The sequence below is a fragment of the Zootoca vivipara genome, chromosome 11, assembly GCF_965207765.1.
Source record: "Zootoca vivipara chromosome 11, rZooViv2.hap1.1, whole genome shotgun sequence".
NCBI classification, from domain to species: domain Eukaryota; kingdom Metazoa; phylum Chordata; class Lepidosauria; order Squamata; family Lacertidae; genus Zootoca; species Zootoca vivipara.
The window spans coordinates 57616710-57635266 of NC_142594.1; the positions used below are offsets into that span (position 1 = coordinate 57616710).

General features: G+C 44.3%; 1 protein-coding gene across 6 annotated transcripts in view; it reads right to left on the bottom strand.

Moving 5' to 3' along the window:
- Window positions 1–472: 472 nt before the first annotated feature.
- The window catches only part of LOC132591155 (uncharacterized), a 31638-nt gene continuing 13553 nt past the window's right edge, over window positions 473–18557 (bottom strand). For 2 of the 6 annotated variants that reach the window (XM_088654363.1, XM_060280480.2), the window contains exons 2-4: window positions 14348–14521; window positions 10100–10273; window positions 473–9118 (exon numbers count right to left, since the gene is read on the bottom strand). In XM_088654363.1, the coding sequence (XP_088510489.1) occupies window positions 7104–9118; window positions 10100–10273; window positions 14348–14480 (2322 nt within the window). In that variant the 5' untranslated portion in view covers window positions 14481–14521 and the 3' untranslated portion in view covers window positions 473–7103. Of the gene's footprint in view, window positions 9119–10099; window positions 10274–14347; window positions 14522–17160; window positions 18483–18557 lie in introns of those variants that run through there. The other 4 variants (XM_088654364.1, XM_088654361.1, XM_088654366.1 and 1 more) reach the window with 4 other exon arrangements.

Here is an 18557-nt window from a genome sequence, read left to right on the forward strand (position 1 = left end):
CAAAGGAATGAACCTCAGAAGCAGAGGACCACGACCTTCAGCCGGTGGCTTTCCCAAGGGGCACCTTTCGCCAGCAGGTCATTTGAAGCTGGACAAAGATGGACGACCTTGGGGCTTGGACCCAGTGGCCTTTCCTTTCCTATGGTTCAGCCCCCACTGCCCCCCAGCCCACCCCCCATTCTCTCTGCAGACTGACATCTTCATCACCTTTTAAAAAGGGGGGAGAGGGAGAGGCGTCAGCATGACTTAGCTTATTGGGTTCATGAAAAGCTCCAAAGCCATTTCCAAGAGTCAAATACAATCCTAAAAATGCCTAAGTATAATAAGAATCTCCATAAGGAGATCGAGGGTCCCACGTGAGCGATGCCATGTGACATCATGACATCATGCACGCGACGTTGATCAACACGAGAAGAGAGGGGCACCCAGGGGACAGCTGGGGGAGCCTGCCTTTTTTTAAAAAACAACAACACATTTTTTATTAATTTTATAACACTGTAAACACACACACAAAAACCAACAATATAACATTATAACAAAACAAAAAACAAACAAAAACAATACAAAGATTCTTTTCACTTTTCGTCAACTTCTCAAATCATTGTCTTTGGGACTTCCCCAAGTCCCCCCATCTGATTTTCATTTCTCTTCATCTTTAGTAGTTTCATAAATCCTAATCTTAAACATTTTCTACAGTTTAACATTATCATTCCTTTACCTCATAACAATTACATTACATTCATTTTAACTAATCTCCTAACATCTACTTCATTCCCTAAAGCCTAAAATAAATTTCTTCCACAGAAGTCCAAATATTTATACACAGCAATATTTCCCTAAATAAACTTTTTCCACTCTTCTTCCACCATCTCTTCTTTCTGGTCTCGGAGTCTCCCTGTCATCTTCACCTGCCATTCTTCTACCTGGTAATTCTTGTTTCTTCCAGTATTTTGCAATTAAAATTCTTGCTGCTGTCGTGGCATACAAAAAGAAAGTAACATCCTTTTTGGGAATTTCTTCCCCTATTATTTCAAGTAAAAAGGCTTCCGGTTTCTTATTAAATGTGTTTTTCAACACTTTCTTCAGTTCATTATAAATCCTTTCCCAGAAGTCTTTTACTTTGGGACACATCCACCACATATGGCAGAAGGTTCCTTCTACTTCTTTACACTTCTAGCACTTATTATCATGATTATGATAAATTTTAGCCAACTTAACAGGTGTTAAATACCATCTATACATCATTTTCATTAAGTTTTCCCTTAGTACATGACATGCTGTAAATTTAATTCCCTTTTTCCACAACCTCTCCCAATCCTCCATCATGATATTATGCCCCACATCTTTAGTCCAATCAATCATCACTGATTTCACTTGCTCGTCTTTCGTATGCCATTCCAATAATAAATTATACATTCTGGAAATATTTTTCGTTTTTGTCTCCATTAATTCCATTTCCAACTTGGATTTTTCTATCTGGAAACCAATTTTCTTATCCATCTTAAATACTTAATTTATTTGAACATATTGGAACCAATCATCCAATTTATCTTTTAATTGCTCATATGGTTTTAACTTGAATTGGTTCTCAACCTCCATTAAAATATTATATTTCAACCATCTATCTTCCATATTCAACCTTTTATGCTTCTTAGCCTCCAAAGGTGAAATCCACCACTTGCTCATATGGTTTTAACTTGAATTCTTGGCTTCTTCCCTTGCCATATAAATTTTGATAACACCTTTTGCCATTCTTTAAAACAGTCCAACTTTTCAATTATTGGCAAAGCTTGAAACATAAACAACATTTTTGGCAAAACATTCATCTTAACAGTAGCTATACGGCCCAACAGAGACAATTTCAATTTAGTCCAGGTTTCTAAGTCATTCTTAACTTCATTCAACAATTTAACATAACAATTTCGGTCATCAACAGCTATCAGTCAGTCAATCACCCATTTCCACCACCCTTCTGAGTGATCCCCCCTCCCCATCCCCACCCCTCCCCACCCCTTCTCTACATAAGTGCCTGGGGACTCCCATTTCACTGTATCTGAAGAAGTGTGCATGCACACGAAAGCTCATACCAAAATAAAAACTGTAACCAGAACAATTTAACATAGTTATCTTTAAACAGATTCAAATTCTTAGAAGTCATATTAACACCAAGGTACTTCACTTTCTTAACAAAAGATAAACCAGTTGCTTCTTGTAATTTTTCTCTTTCCTCAATATTCAAATTTTTGTCTAATACTTTAGTTTTTGATTTATTCAGTTTAAAACCTGCTACCCTTCCGAACTCTTGAATTACTTCCAGAGCCCTTTGAACACTGGACTCTGGATCTTGCAAAGTCAAAACGAGGTCATCTGCAAAGGCTTTAAGTTTATATTGTTTCTTCCCTACAGACACACCTTTTATTTCATCATCTTTCCTAATCCTATCAAGTAAAATAAAAAATTTCCTTCAGTAGCACCTTAAAAATTCCTTCAGTAGCACCTTAAAGACCAACTAAGTTTTTATTTTGGTATGAGCTTTCGTGTGCATGCGGTATCTGATGAAGTGTGCATGCACACGAAAGCTCATACCAAAATAAAAACTTAGTTGGTCTTTAAGGTGCTACTGAAGGATTTTTTTTATTTTGCTTCGACTCAGACCAACACGGCTACCTACCTGTAACTAGACCTATCAAGTAAAACTTCCAGGACCAATATAAAAAGTAAGGGGGAGAGGGGACACCCTTGTCTTGTACCTTTCTCAATTCTAATTTCTTCTGAAACCATGTTGTTTACAATTATCTTAGCTTTTTGCTCGGAATTTACTCCATTCAAAAAGTTTTGGCCTATCCCCATTTTTTCTAAGTTCCTTATTAAAAATAGCCAAGAAATATTATCGAAGGCCTTCTCTGCATCTATGAACATCAAAATGGCTTTTTTGTTTATTTTCTGCTCCAACATCTCCAATATATCCACGACATTCCTAATATTGTCCTTCATATGTCTTCCCAGTAGGAATCCAGCTTGGTCATGGTGGATAAAATCTTTTAGAACCTTTTTCAATCTGGAGGCTAAAATGTTAGCGAATATTTTGTAATCCACATTAAGTAAGGAGATTGGGCGATAATTCTTCACTTGCGTTCTATCTGTATCCGGTTTAGGTATCAGCGTGATATAAGCCTCTTTCCAAGACTCGGGGGCCTCTCCTCCATTCAAAATTTCATTACACAAATCTTTCAATGGTTGTTGTGGCGATCAGTTTAAAAATTAGCCAGGCTGTAGAGGGTTAACCCTGTTAGAACCCTAAGAACCCAGGGGGGAGGGCTCTGGGGGAGTATAAAAACCCCAACCCTGGAGTCAGTAAGGTGGTTGAAGGGAGTTGTTGGTTGAAGTCAGTCAGGTTAGAGTTGGTGTGAAGATAAGAGCTGGTTAATATTGAGGTGGTTGTTAAACAGGGAGATAGACAGGATACAGTGTGATGAGAATAGTGATAGATAATATTAGTTATTTTTAGAGGTAATAGGCCGGTAATTCAGATTTAGAGGTATTAGGCCGGTATAGGAACCATCTGTTATTTGAACCCGTTTAAGCTTTGTACCGTAACCATCACGCATAAGAACATTCAAATAAACTATCTTGTTTCATTTTAAGATAACCTGGTCTGAGGTGTGTGAGTGACTGAATGTATTTGTTTGTCGTAGGCACATCACCAATAGACCGTCAAACGTCCGGGGGTGATGTGCAGGTCAGAGTGACCGCGACAGTTGTTGATACCGTAAGTTGAATTGTTTTAAAGAACAGCAAAAGTCATCGTCTAAATTTATCTGACGGGGGGGGGGACACCTAGAATTAAATATAAGTTATTAACAGATGTAAAAGAAAGGGGTGGTTTCTCACTGCCAGATTTAAAAATCTATTTTGAAGCAGCGGCCTTTTGTTGGCTGAAAGAGTGGGTTTTGTTGGAAAATACAGATGTTAGATTTAGAAGGTTTTGATAATGCATTTGGATGGCATACATATCTATGGTATGACAAGTGAAATGCCCATAAAGGTTTTAAAAACCATATAATAAGGAAATCATTGTATAATGTTTGGATAAGATGTAAGGATTTGTTAGAAAGAAAAACACCCAGGTGGATTTCACCTTTGGAGGCTAAGAAGCATAAAAGGTTGAATATGGAGATAGATGGTTGAAATATAATATTTTAATGGAGGTTGAGAACCAATTCAAGTTAAGACTTCCGGGTTGGTCGCGAGCGCCCGGTCCTTTGAAGGGTTCTGGGGGGTTTGCAGAGCGCGCAGCCCCCCTGAAACTTCAGGTAGAGCGTCCTGAAGCCTTGGCGACCTGGCAGCTGTCTTTTTTTTGACCTCCCTTCCCCCCCCGAAGAGCCCTAATAAGGGTGTGAGAGCGGGGAAGGTGGTAGGCACGGACACGGCAGGCACAGCGCTTCCCTTCAATGTAGCAGCTCCGATTTCTGGCGGCGGAACAGCGACCAACTTTCCTCTAAAAATCTTCTAAAATCTGGAACTAACTTGGCCACAGTGAGTAACACCATTAAATCGGAAATTCAGCTTAATTCGGCCAACGGGAGAGCTCTTAAACACGGAGGTCTGGCTCCCCCCCCCCCCTGCGGCAGAACGGAAAGCAAAAAGCAGTCTCCTCAGTGAACTCTATTCAGAAACTTTGTAGCCTTTATTTCTTCGACCCTTTGAAACAATTTAAGAGAGAGCAGGGCTCTAAAACAAGCCTGCAAACTGAGATTTTAAAGACATTTCAGAAATCGCTTTCTTAAACCTGGGAGCGGGGCTCCGCTCACTCTAGCCAGACTCTCATTGTGACGTCATAGAAGGAGAAGATGGTGAAATGCGAACAGGGGACAGAGAAAGGGCAGAACTCCTCAATGCCTACTTTGCCTCAGTCTTCTCCAAAAAATAAAACGATGCCCGACCTGAAGAATATGGAGCAGATGATTCAGCAGGGGAAACACAGCCCATAACAAGTAAGGAGGTAATACAGGAATACTTGTCTAGTTTAGATGTATTCAAGTCTCCAGGGCCAGATGAACTACATCCAAGAGTATTAAAAGAACTGGCAGAGGTGATTTCAGAACCACTGGCAATAATCTTTGAGAATTCCTGGAGAACAGGCGAAGTCCCAGCAGACTGGAGGAGGGCAAATGTTGTCCCTATTTTCAAAAAGGGGGAAAGAGAGGACCCAAATATTACCGCCCAATCAGCCTGACATCAATACCAGGAAAGATTCTAGAGCAGATCATTAAGCAAACGGTCTGTGAGCACCTAGAAAGGAATGCTGTGATCACTAAAAGTCAGCATGGGTTTCTGAAAAATAAGTCATGTCAGACTAATCTGAGCTCATTTTTTGACAGAATTACAAGCCTGGTAGATGAAGGGAATGCTGTGGATGAAGCCTATCTTGATTTCAGCAATGCCTTTGACAAGGTGCCCCATGATATTCTTGTAAAGAAGCTGGTAAAATGTGGGCTAGACAATGCTACCATTCAGTGGATTTGTAACTGGCTGACTGACCAAACCCAAAGGGTGCTCATCAATGGCTCCTCTTCATCCTGGAGAGAAGTGACTAGTGAGGTGCCACAGGGTTCCGTCTTGGGCCCAGTCTTATTCAACATCTTTATCAATGACTTGGATGATGGGCTTGAGGGCATCCTGAGCAAGTTTGCAGATGACACCAAATTGGGAGGGGTGGCTAATACCCCAGAGGACAGGATCTCACTTCAACATGACCTTAACAGATTAGACAACTGGGCCAAAGCAAACAAGATGAATTTTAACAGGGAGAAATGTAAAGTACTACACTTGGGCAAAAAATTAAAATGAAAGGCACAAATACAGGAATGGTGACACCTGGCTTGAGAGCAGTACATGTGAAAAGGATCTAGGAGTCTTGGTAGATCACAAACTTGACATGAGTCAACAGTGTGATGCAGCAGCTAAAAATGCCAATGCAATTCTGGGCTGCATCAATAGGAGTATAGCATCTAGATCAAGGGAAGTAATAGTACCACTGTATTCTGCTCTGGTCAGACCTCACCTGGAGTACTGTGTCCTTTGGAGGTCTTTAAGAAGAGGCTTGACAACCATATGTCAGGAATGCTTTGATGGTGTTTCCTGCTTGGCAGTGGGTTGGACTGGATGGACCTTGTGGTCTCTTCCAACTCTATGATTCTATGAATTGCAGGAAGGTGATTGACGTTTGGGTCCCCTCCTGCAATTTTTTCAAATCTGATAATTTAACTGATTCAATTTATGTGATTCTTGTTTGCAAACCTGCAACCTCTATTTTTACCTCTTGCAGATCCTTTTTTAAAGTTCCAAAATCTTTTTTAAATTCCTGCAGACACTGGGTATTTGCTTTAACGTCTGTGGCAAGGCTCTGTAAACTTTGTCTATTTTCTTTCATAAATTCCAATATCATCTCCCAGCTGGGAACTCAGACTTTCAAGGTCAAAGATAACTTTTGTAATCCAAACAATCAGGGACAAGGCTGGGAACCAGTCTCTCTTTCACTTTCCGCAGGGCAGGATTTAAAACACTTTCACTCTCGCATTGTTACGTCACAATGGCTTCTCACTATCAGCGGAAAGGGGCTGGCTTCCGTTTTAAATCTCCTATTCTGTATCCAAATTCTCTCAAATTAGCTAAATAAGCCAAATGTCAAAAGTACTCAGGGCACATTCCTTTAATATCAACCGCTATTGCCACTCAGTCCTGCAGCTTAGCGTTGTCAAAGGAAGCAATTTGTCCGATGCGCTACAGCTCCGACCCCCTCGTTCTCGGGGGCTCAAAACAGAGCCTTTCTGGGGAGGGGGAGCCCGCAATCCACGCTGCCAGAGGTCCAGGTCCCCCAAAAGCTCGATTTGAGTTTCTAAGGGAATCCGCTGCGCTGGAGTGGTATCCCCAGCCTTTGACGCACCGGGGTTCACTCAAACGAGCTCACTCCCGACCGTAATGGCTGCATGATCGACCGGAAGACCTGGAGCCTGCCTTTCTATGGGTTGATAAATGATATGATATATATGATACAAATGTGATAAAGAGTATTTTAAGATATTCTCCCCCATTCGCTTTTTTTATACAATTATGTTTTGTAAGGGTTGTTTAATAATTTCCCCTTTTTCCTTTTCCTTTTTTGGTTTCTCCCCTGTATGAATTCTTTGATGGGAAGTGAGACTCTGCCTGAAAGTGAAGCTCTTCCCACATTCCAAGCACTGATAGGGTTTCTCCCCTGTATGAATTCTTTTATGGGAAGTGAGCTTAGCCCCCTCCCGGAAGCTCTTTCCACATTCCAAGCACAGATAGGGTTTCTCCCCTGTATGAATTCTTTGATGCAAAGTGAGACTCTGCCTGAAAGTGAAGCTCTTCCCACATTCCAAGCACTGATATGGTTTCTCCTCTGAATGAATTCTGTGATGGGAAGTGAGATAGAATCCGTGACTGAAGCTCATTCCACATTCCAGGCATTGATATGCTTTCTCCCCTGTATGAATTCGTTGATGGGAAGTGAGATGGATCCGCTGACTGAAGCTCTTTCCACATTCCAAGCACAGATATGGTTTCTCGCCTGTATGAATTCTTTGATGCGTAGTGAGACTATGCCTGTGACTGAAGCCCTTTCCACATTCCATGCACTGATAGGGTTTATCTCCTGTATGAATTCTTTGATGGGAAATGAGATTACCCTTCTGACTGAAGCTCTTTCCACATTCCAGGCATTGATATGGTTTCTCCCCTGTATGAATTCTGTGATGGGAAGTGAGATGGGTCTGCTGACTGAAGCTCTTTCCACATTCCAAGCACTGATAGGCTTTCTCTCCTGTATGAATTCGTTGATGGGAAGTGAGATGGATCTGCTGACTGAAGCTCTTCCCACATTCAAAGCACTGATAGGGTTTCTCCCCTGTATGAATTTGTTGATGGGAAGTGAGATGGATCCGCTGACTGAAGCTCTTTCCACATTTCAAGCACTTATAGGGTTTCTCCCCTGTATGAATTCTGTGATGGGAAGTGAGATTATTCCTTTGACTGAAGCACTTCCCACATTCAAAGCACTGATAGGGTTTCTCCCCTCTATGAATTCGTTGATGGGAAGTGAGACCGATCCCCTGACTGAAGCTCTTCCCACATTCCAGGCATTGATATGGTTTCTCCCCGGTATGAATTTTTTGATGAGAAGTGAGACTATGCCTGAGTCTAAAGCTCTTCCCACATTCGAAGCACTGATAGGGTTTCTCTCCTGTATGAATTCTTTGATGGGAAATGAGACTATCCTTCCGATTAAAGCTCTTTCCGCACTCTAAGCACTGATAGTGTTTCTCATTTGTATGAATTCTTTGATGGGAAGTGAGACTATTACTGTGACTGAAGCTCTTCCCGCATTCGAAGCACTGATAGGGTTTCTCTCCTGTATGAATTCTTTGATGGGAAATGAGATTATCCTTCCGATTGAAGTTCTTTCCACATTCCAGGCATTGATAGGGTTTCTCCCCTGTATGAATTCGTTGATGGGAAGTGAGATTGCTACTTTGCCTGAAGCTCTTTCCACATTCCAAGCACTGATAATGTTTCTCCCCTGTATGAATTCTTTGATGGGAAGTGAGACTATTACTGTGACTGAAGCTCTTTCCACATTCAAAGCACTGATAGGGTTTCTCCCCTGAATGAACTCTTTGATGGGAAGTGAGATCACCACTTAGAGTAAAGCTCTTTCCACATTCGAAGCATTGATAGGGTTTCTCCCCTGTATGAATTCGTTGATGGGAAGTGAGATGGCCACTTTGCCTGAAGCTCTTTCCACACTCCAAGCACTTATAAGGTTTCTCCCCTGTATGAACTTTTTGATGGGAATTGAGACTCTGCTTCTGACTAAAGCTCTTTCCACATTCCAAGCACTGATACAATTTCTCCCTACTCTTTGTTCTTTCATGTGAAGTGAGGCTATCCCTCTCTAAGAAGCTCTTTCTTTGATGGGACGTGGACTGGGAGCTCTGACGGATGTTTTCTCCACACTCTGAATATTTATACGACTTCTCTGCTATGTGGCTTCTGTTGTGGTCCCCCTTGTTTCTCCCTTCCAATTCTTCACCATCTGCAATGAAGAGAGAAGCTAATTAGAGCCTCAGAAAGAAATGGTGCTCCAGATTATTGAACAAACTCCCCCACACCTCTTCACAGCGAGACTTGAGAGTGCACCGTTTTGGCCTCAAGCGGACATCCTTGAAGTATAACTTAATGTCATTGTTGATGTGTGGCATCTTCGACCCCCCAGCATTCCGAAGCGCCTGACTCTCTTGAAACCAGTGGGGTGACACTGCCAGCATACTGTGACAGGGGCGCAGATGACACGGAACCATAAAACCCACCACCTGACCCCTCCCCCAGCAATGCACTGCCATGTTAGCGTAAATCATGCTAACTCTGCATCGCTGCCCCGGACCCCAACCCCACTCAGAAAGAAGAGGACATCGTTCACATCCATTATTGAACAAAGTTAATAAATGCTTGTGATAGAGAAAGAACTGGAGAGAGTTAGATGTGAGGCCTTACTATAGTTTTCACTGCCTTTGTTGGCTGGTATTAACTGACATACTGCTTGGTTTTTATCTGGGATAGATTTTGCTTGGCTCAATCCTGGAATCCACTCCATCTCCAAGGTCAGTCAAATGCAGGCAGAAGCCAAAACAACAGACATCACAGAAGTTACTTCAACTTCCCTAAAAGCTCTGAAGCCAACATTTAAGAAGGTCTGGGAGGTTCAGACAAGTCAAGTCATTGTTTAAAAACGCATGACAGGATGAAGAACATTCACAGAGGAAACAGTTGATATCCCTCCATTGAGAGATCACAGTGGGGATATTAGAATCCCAGACGCTGTTGGTCTCCATCCAAACACTGGAGGTGCAGGAAGACAGGTGCAGGCAAGCAGGCAGGTGGAGCCACCCAAAAAGGTCTTCCCTTCTCCATCTCCATCTGCCTGCCTTCCTCCCCCCCCACCCCAAATCTGAGCAAGCCCCAATACCTCTCTGGCTCCATCCATCCATGTCCCCATCTCCACTCCCCTGGAACTCACCAGATCTCTCGGAGGTCCCTGGGAGGGAACGCTCAGAGGTTGTGGGGAGGGATGCGGGAGACAACCTGACCAGGTCAACCGTCCATCTTCCCCCTTCCATCCTCGCTAGCTTTGCAGGATCCGTCTCTTTCATCCTTCCTGAGGAGTCGAGGAGCCAAAACAAGCTGCAGGGTCCTGGGAGAGAGGAAGAAGCAAAGGGAGCGTCAGAGGCCCTGCAGGGATTCTCCTGCCCTAGATATTCTCCTGCCCCTGGAGAAGCACAAATGGGGCAGCCCTTTCCCAACAGAAGCCCTATTTCTAAACATCTCCAGTTGTTCCAATTTCACCTGTTGGCTCCTCAACCCATTTCGTAAGGCTGGCATGGTCTGCACAGTAGTGACCAGAGTGGATCCCATTGAACTCAGTGGGATTATGGACAGAACTTGGTGTAAAAACCCGTCACCATCCTGTCTCTAAGCCTGAAAACTGCAACCCCAGAGCATGGGCAGAAAACAGACGAGTAGCTATTACATGTAGGTGCCTCCATGCTAGCTGCTTTATACGGAGAGCCCTCTTGAGCTCTCTTATTGCAAGACAGGCAGATGTTGTGGCCATATTTGCCTATGTCAGGGGTTGCATGGGGACCAAATCTGTATGTGGAAGCAGAGGAGCTGGTGATGCCACATTTTTGAAGTTTCATGAGATGAATACACTCCTCCTTCTTAGATGTTGTCTGTACACCATCTTAGATACACCATATTCGCAAGTCTCCAGTTTCAAAATGTGGCCCCCACCCAGGCATGGAAGCCATCAAAGTATAGATCTTCCACATGTCCTAAATCTGTCGTGTTCTTAAGAACACCAGGCATTCATACCCTTTAAATCTCCAGAGGTGAGCTTTACAGTCCTCTTGTGACAAGATTCCCAAAGGCTTAGGGTAGCTTCATAGAACTAGCCTCTTTTGAGATTGCACCAATTTCCATTTCTTGTTTATCAAAACCCACAGACACTGCTAGATTTTGTCCAGAAGGTTTTACAAGTACAGTGGTACCTCGGGTTATGAACGCTTTGGGCTACGTATTTTTGGGTTCGAAGTTTGTAACCCAGACGTAAGTAACCTGAGCTCTCGCAGGCCTCGCCGCTGCCCGGAGTGAAGCCTGGACATCAGTGGGGTCTGCAGAGCCTCCGTGTCTGGGCTCCAGCTGCGGGAGCGCTCGGAGATCGCCTGGTTTCCCCCGCTTTTGCGAGTGTCAGCGACGGGATGCCACCGCCGCAACTCGGAAGAGCGGGGGGGTAGCCCGGTTTTGCAAGAGTAGGCTTGGTAGGCTTCCTTCCTTCCCTCTCTCTCTCCCTCTCTCACCCTGTGCTCCCTGACTTGGGGGTCTTCCCCCAATGCATGATCTGAACAGGGGGCCCCATGCAACCTCCCTCCACCCCTGGGACCCCATTCTCCCCATTGCACCTTGAGGGGGAAGAGAGAGGAGACTCGCCGAGGAAGCTTTTGCAAAGGAGAGAGAAGAAAGAAGCCTCCTCTCTGCTTGCAGGAAGGGAGGTGGGAGGGAGGGAATATGGCCAGGGAGGACCTTCACCCCCCTTCACTTCCTGTCCTCTCTAGGACAGGAAGGAAAGACGAAGCTGAGGAGGGAGGACGCATGTTGCTCAGGGCAGCCCCTCCCTCTGGGCTCTTCCCAGTTCAAAGCAAGAGGGTCCCCTGCCATCCTTTCCCTGTGTTTCCAGCCAGAAAAACAGTTTATACTGGGCTCCAAGAATCACCTTCTCCATTCCACAGCTGGCCCTTTCAGATTCCCCTTGGCCTCGTCCTCTCCTTGGCCCCACTTTCCTGAGGGAGTTTTCCTCCCGAGTTTCCCTCTTGGCTGCTCCCCCTCCCAGCTTCTCCTTCATTTCTTCTTCCTTCTCTTCTTCTTCCTCTTTCCCCCCATTGTTTGGGGGCAGCTGGATTTCCCATCCCCATGGTCAGGCAGGCCCAGGAGGAACCACTGAGGCGACAGGGCCAGAAGAAGGCATTTCCTGCCCTTTTCTGAAAGAGGCGGAAATGTCAATTTGTTTCTTCTGGAAGCCCCAGCCGCTCCGAGCCATGGCTCCCTGTGGGCCTCCACCACCAGGTGCCCCACTGAAACCTTTTTCTTTTCTGGTGACAACAGCACCTCCTAAAGGAAGAAATATATCTTGCTCTTGCATTGCAGAGTTCAGTTTGTAACTTAGGACTTGCTTGTCTTATCTTAAAATATTTTATTCATCATATTAAAATAAAACATTCCATAATCTATTTTTTATTTTTTTTCAATTTTTCAGAAAAACAAAAAAAGGAATCAGGAAGAAAACGGAACAAAACAATTTTTTCCTGATTTTTTTTCATTTTCTGGGCCTTCACATCTCTACCCCTTACATCCAACTTCTACCTAAAAATCTTCACAAACCTGCGCCAGAGAATTGTAGAGTAGGAAGGGACCCCTGAGGGCCAGCCAGCCAGCCCCCTGGGGCAATGCAGGAATCTCAACTAGACCATCCCTGACTGATGGCCATCCAGACTCTGTTCTTTTTTTAAAAAATTTTTTATTTATTTCAATCTTTAAAACCATACAAAGGAATCATGAGTCATCATTTACAAAATAATAGAAAAAAAGATGAGGAAGCAAAACCACAGCAATGTCAACCACGACATGTCCTAGTCTATACACAAATTTTCTCCTCTAAATAAAAAATAGAAAAGGAAAAAAGGAAAAAGGAAAAAAGCAGAAGAAAAAAGAAAAAAGAAAAATCTATACATATATAGTAAAACACAAAAAATAACAACGATCTTCCAATCATATCCTATGCAATTTATATTAATCCATCTTATTATACACAGAAAGTTCACCTCTGTTTTTCTCCTTTTATTTTCCAGCAGGTTCAGTTCCAATCTGCCTTCATGATCTTATTACTTTACTCATTGATATATAATCGTCAAAAATCCTCCATTCCTTTTTTATTTTTTGTTTTGTTTGTCCTCTAATTCTCCCGGTGGCCCTGGCTAGCTGTGAATATTCCTTCATTAAAATTTGCCAATCTGTTACATTGGGTGTGTTCTTACTTTTCCAGTTTCTTGCGATTAAAACTCTCGCAGCTACGATGCCAGAGATAAGTAAATATTGGAATAACATCTATGAAGAGTTAAAGAAAATGTTGAAATGTAAGATTACAAAAAAACCAGAAATGTTCCTACTAAATATAATACCAGAAGAATTAAAAAGTGCAAACATCCAGACTCTGTTCTAAGGCCCTTCTTTGCATGTCTTCTCCACGAAAGGTCTGGATGGTGGCAACACAAAAACGGACCTTTTCTGCAGTGGTTCCCCATTTGTGGGATAGGTGTAAGATGCTGAATCTGTCTTGCTCCGGTGAGCAACCTGGCCACTGAATTCTGCACCAGCTGAAATTTCCGAACCGTCTTCAGAGGCAGCCTCTGAAGGGGGGGGCTGTCCACTGTCCCTCAGACTTTGTGGGGGGCCGGACTATATTTTGAAAAAAATATGAACGAATTCCTATGCCCCACAAATAACCCAGAGATGCATTTTAAATAAAAGGGCACATTCTACTCATGTAAAAATATGCTGATTCCCGGACCTTCCGCGGGCCAGACTTAGAAGGCGATTGGGCCGCATCCAACCCCCGGGCCTTAGTTTGGAGATCCCTGAGTTAGGCTATCCTTGTCCAGCTAGGGGCGTAGCTGGGCCACCAGGCAAAGATGATGGAAGGCACTCTGGGCAACTGAGGCAGCCTGAGCCTCGAGCGACAGCAAAGGATGCCCAAGCTACGAACCTGCTCCTTCAGAGGAAGTGTAACCCCATCAAGATCAGGTGACCTCCCAGCCATCTGGTCTAGGGAACAAACCACCAACAGAGCCTCAGTCGTATCTGGATTGAGCTTCCGTTTGTTGGCTCTCATGCAGTGCATTACAAAGGCAGGAGACTGGTCCAGCACTTCCCCCGCCTCACCTGCAGATGTCAAGGAGAAATGGAGCTGACTGCTGCCAATACATTGTGGTGGCCGGGGAGCTGTGATGTATTCCTAGCTCAAATTGCCTGCAGATGACAAAGGCACAGGCAGGCAGGCAGGCAGGCAGGCAGGCCGGTGGAGGAGCCTGAAAAGGTGCTCCCCTTCTCCATCTCCATCCGCCTGCCTTCCTCCCCCACCCCCACGCTGAGCAAGCCCCAATACCTCTCCAGCTTCATCCATCCACGTCCCCATCTCCACTCCCTTGGAACTCACCAGATCTCTCTGAGGTCCCTGGGAGGGAAAGCTCAGAGGTTGTGGGGAGGGATGCAGGAGACAACCTGACCAGGTCAACCGTCCATCTTCCTCCTTCCATCCTTGCTAGCTTGGCAGGATCCGTCTCTTTCATCCTTCCTGAGGAGTCGAGGAGCCAAAACAAGCTGCAGGGTCCTGGGAGAGAGGAAGAAGCAAAGGGAGCCTCAGAGGCCCTGCAGGGATTCTCCTGCCCTAGATGTTCTCCTGCCCCTGGAGAAGCACAAATGGGGCAGCCCCTTCCCAAAAGAAGCCCTATTTCTAAACATCTCCAGTGGTTCCAATTTCACCCGTTGGCTCATCACCCCACTTCGTAAGGCTGGCATGGACTGCACAGTAGTGACCAGAGAGTGGATCCCATTGAACTCAATGGGGCTTATGGACAGAACTTGGTGCTAAAACCAGTCACCATTCTGTCCCCAGGCCTGAAAACTGCAGCCCCAGAGCATGGGCAGAAAACAGACTAGTAGTTATTACATGCTAGGTGCTTTATATGGAGAGCCCTGTTGACTGACACTCTTTGAGTTCTCTCATGGCAAGCCAGGCAGGTGTTGTGGCCCTATTTGCCTCTGTCAGGGGTTCCATGGGGACCAAATCTGTATGTGGAAGCAGAGGAGCTGGAGATGCCATGTTTTTCAAATATCATGAGATGAATACACCACTCCTCCTTAGATATTGTCTGTGTTTATACACCATCTTCGCAAGTCTCCAGTCTCAAAATGTGGCCCCCACCCTGGCATGGAAGCCGTCAAAGTATAGATCTTCCACATGCCCAAATCTGTAGTGTTCTTAACAACACCAGGCATGCAGACCTTTTAAATCTCCAGAGGTGAGCTTTGTGCTCCCCTTGTGCCAATATTCCCAAAGGCTTAGGGTAGCTTGATAGAACTAGCCTCTTTTGAGATTGCACCAATTTCCATTTCTTGTTTATCAATTCCCACAGACTCTCTGCTAGATTGTTTTTCTAGAAGGTTTTACAAGTACCTATCAGGATGGGAAGTATTTTCTTACAGTCAGCCAAAAAGGATTTTATGCGTTCCATGTCCTCTGTTAATAGTACAAGCCACCCAAGGACTGATAATCCCTCATTTGTCCCAGAAGGTTGGGAGAAGGAGTCTTTTATAGTTCATCTACTTGTTTAGCCTGAATAGGGGAGAGACATGTTTTGTTGCATCTGGGACAGAGGAAGTGGTCCAGTTGTGCTGCTGCAGATGCAAAAGGGCTTTTCTTCTCCCCGTGCTCCTCCCATGTGCAAATGTTCCCTTCTGGCTACAGCCTGTTAACAAATGTGACTTATCCCCAGATTTGAAGGGGGTTTCTTTGCAAGCCCAGTTTTTCTTGACCCAAAGCCCCCTCCCCAAAAAGGAAGGCAGCATTTGGATCCCAAGTAAGAAGAGAGCTGAAGACCTCCTGCAAACACCCCCTCCCTGGCTAGGCAGAGAGGACAGGGGGGGACCCTCTGCTCCCTGACTTGGGGGTCTTCCCCACCAGGCATGATCTGAACAGGGACCCCCCTTGCACCACCTGGCAGGTCAGGTGGTACCTGGAAAGGAAAATTTCCTGTCATCTTTCCCCCCAACATTAATTTTTTGTTTTGTTTTTTGCTTGCAAAAATGTTTTGACTATTTCATATTTTCTTGCAAAGGAATGTGGATTCTGGGCCTCTGATAACAAGTAGGCCACTGGGGACAGATACTGAAATCTACAGGATGGGTTGTGTTTTGGCTTGTGTTGTTTTATTTTTATTATAGTTTATTTAATAAAATTTATTTTTAAAAAATCTGCAAAACAAAAAATTAAAACAGATGAAAATTATTTCAATTTCGTAAGCTCCAGAGAAGCGAACACGGAGCAATGGATTCAAACTACAAGAAAGAAGATTCCACCTCAACATTAGGAAGAACTTCCTGACAGTAAGAGCTGTTCAGCAGTGGAATTTGCTACCAAGGAGTGTGGTGGAGTCTCCTTCTTTGGAGGTCTTTAAGCAGAGGCTTGACAGGCATATGTCAAGAATGCTTTGATGGTGTTTCCTGCTTGGCAGGGGGTTGGACTGGATGGCCCTGGTGGTCTCTTCCAACTCTATGATTCTATGATCTGGGTAAGCTTGCCTAAACAAGAATGCATTTAGCAGGTGCCTGAAAAGAGTCTAGCAAAGGCACATGCTTTATTGCAAGAGGCTGGGAGTTCCAAAGTGCAGGTGCTGCCACACTAAACAATGCAGTACAGATATTATGTGGAATCTGTAGTAGTGCTTGAAACTACTGAAGGGGAGGTTTTTTTCCTTTTTCTTTTATTCATTAAAAAAAATTTCAAACAGACAACAAAAAGAAAATTGTGCAGGAGAAAAAAAAATTACATAAACACTTCTATCAAATTCACAATTCTCTTTACATTTTCCTCTTCCTTTACCTACTATTATTATTGTTACAAATTTTCTGTATCGATACTCTCCCCAATCCCTCCCCCCTGCTCCCCCTCACCCATGCGTGATCTCCATATCTAATTACTTAATCATTAGTTGTGTTAAATATTAATAAATTTATCAACAATTATTTGTTAATGTCTCATTCTTATTTCCCCCTGCACGTTTTACATCAAATCCATCAAAATATCAATTCCAGAGCAGTGAAATCCCAATAAATAAAAATGAAATGAAATTCCTATAAATAAAACCTCCCCCCCCCTTCTGAAGGGGAGGTTTTATTTATGGGGATTTCATCATGCTCTGTATTATCTGAAAAAGAAAACATTTATTTAAAAAGCAGGACTCTACTCACAATCTACTCGCCTGAGAGTCTCATCAGGATTAGTGGGACTTCTTCCCGAGCCAACGGTGCATAAGATGAGCTACAATCCTATGCACCCCTTGCATCTAACTTCTACCTAAAAATCTTCACAAACCTGCGCCAGAGAATTGTAGAGTAGGAAGGTACCCCTGAGGGCCATCTAGCCAACCCCCTGGGGCAATGCAGGAATCTCATTGGATGGTGGCAACACAAAAACGGGACCTTTTCTGCAGTGGTTCCCCATTTGTGGGATGCTCTCCCAAGGGAGGCTTGCCTGGCACCTTCCTTACATCTTGAGGTGCCAGGCAAAAACATGTCTCTATAACTGGGCCTTTGGCTGGTTAACATTCTATGGCCTTTTAAATATGTTTGTGGGAGGAGAGATCATTGGTTTGCCTTTGTCCTTGTTTTATTATGCATTTTGTGTTCTAATTTTGCATTTTTATGTTGTGGATCGCCCTGTGAACTTTGAATGAGGGGCAGGATACAAATTTAATATAATAATAATAATAATAATAATAGCAGGGGTGCCAATTTGAATAAAATATTAGGGGGGAGCAGGCATTGGGCATAGCCAGGATTTATGTTAAGGGGCAGAATCTCAGTTAATTAAGGGTTTAATTCTCCCCATTGGAAGCCCATGGACCCAAGTAATCCCCGCCCTGAAAAACTGATCACAAGATGCACACACCATTTGAATGGCAATGCCCATTAACTTGGGGGGGGGAGTGGTGGCCTCAAATATTTCATGGGAGAAGCAAAGGCACCTCGATGTCCTGGGGTTATGCGATTCTGAGAGGAAGAGAATCAGAATTTGTTGCTCTCTCTCCCACCTCCCCCCCCTTTTGGGCTGAGTTCTACATCCTCCTGGCAGGCAGAAATCCATCAGGTGGGGAGGATTTCCCGTCAATGTTGTTGCTGGGATGTTTGCAGTGACTGTGAGCTTCCATTGAATCCATTGCTTTGAAGTCATTTCTGCACCAGGCAAATAAAATTTTAGCCCCCCAATTACACACACACACACACACACACACACACCTGTATTTTGCCCAACCAAAGGTGGCAGCCCTACCTAAAGCAGAGGAACAAAGCAGCAAAAGGCACTTAAATGACCTCCAGGCTAGGACGGAGCGAGGCGGGGAGCGCTTCCCTCCACCACCGGGCGCCCCCCTTCCACCCCCGGCTTGTTTTGGCCTCCTTGATCCCTCGTGTTATCCCGAATTTCGCTTCCTTTTCTCCCCCCTTTCCAGCCTCCTCCTCTCCGCCCCTTTCGCCCAAACTCCTCAAGCGACGCCTCCAATTTCTCCCCTTCGCTGCTGATCTGAACAGGGACCCCCATGCACCCTCCCTCCACCCCTGGGACCCCCTTCTTTCTCCCCATTGCACCC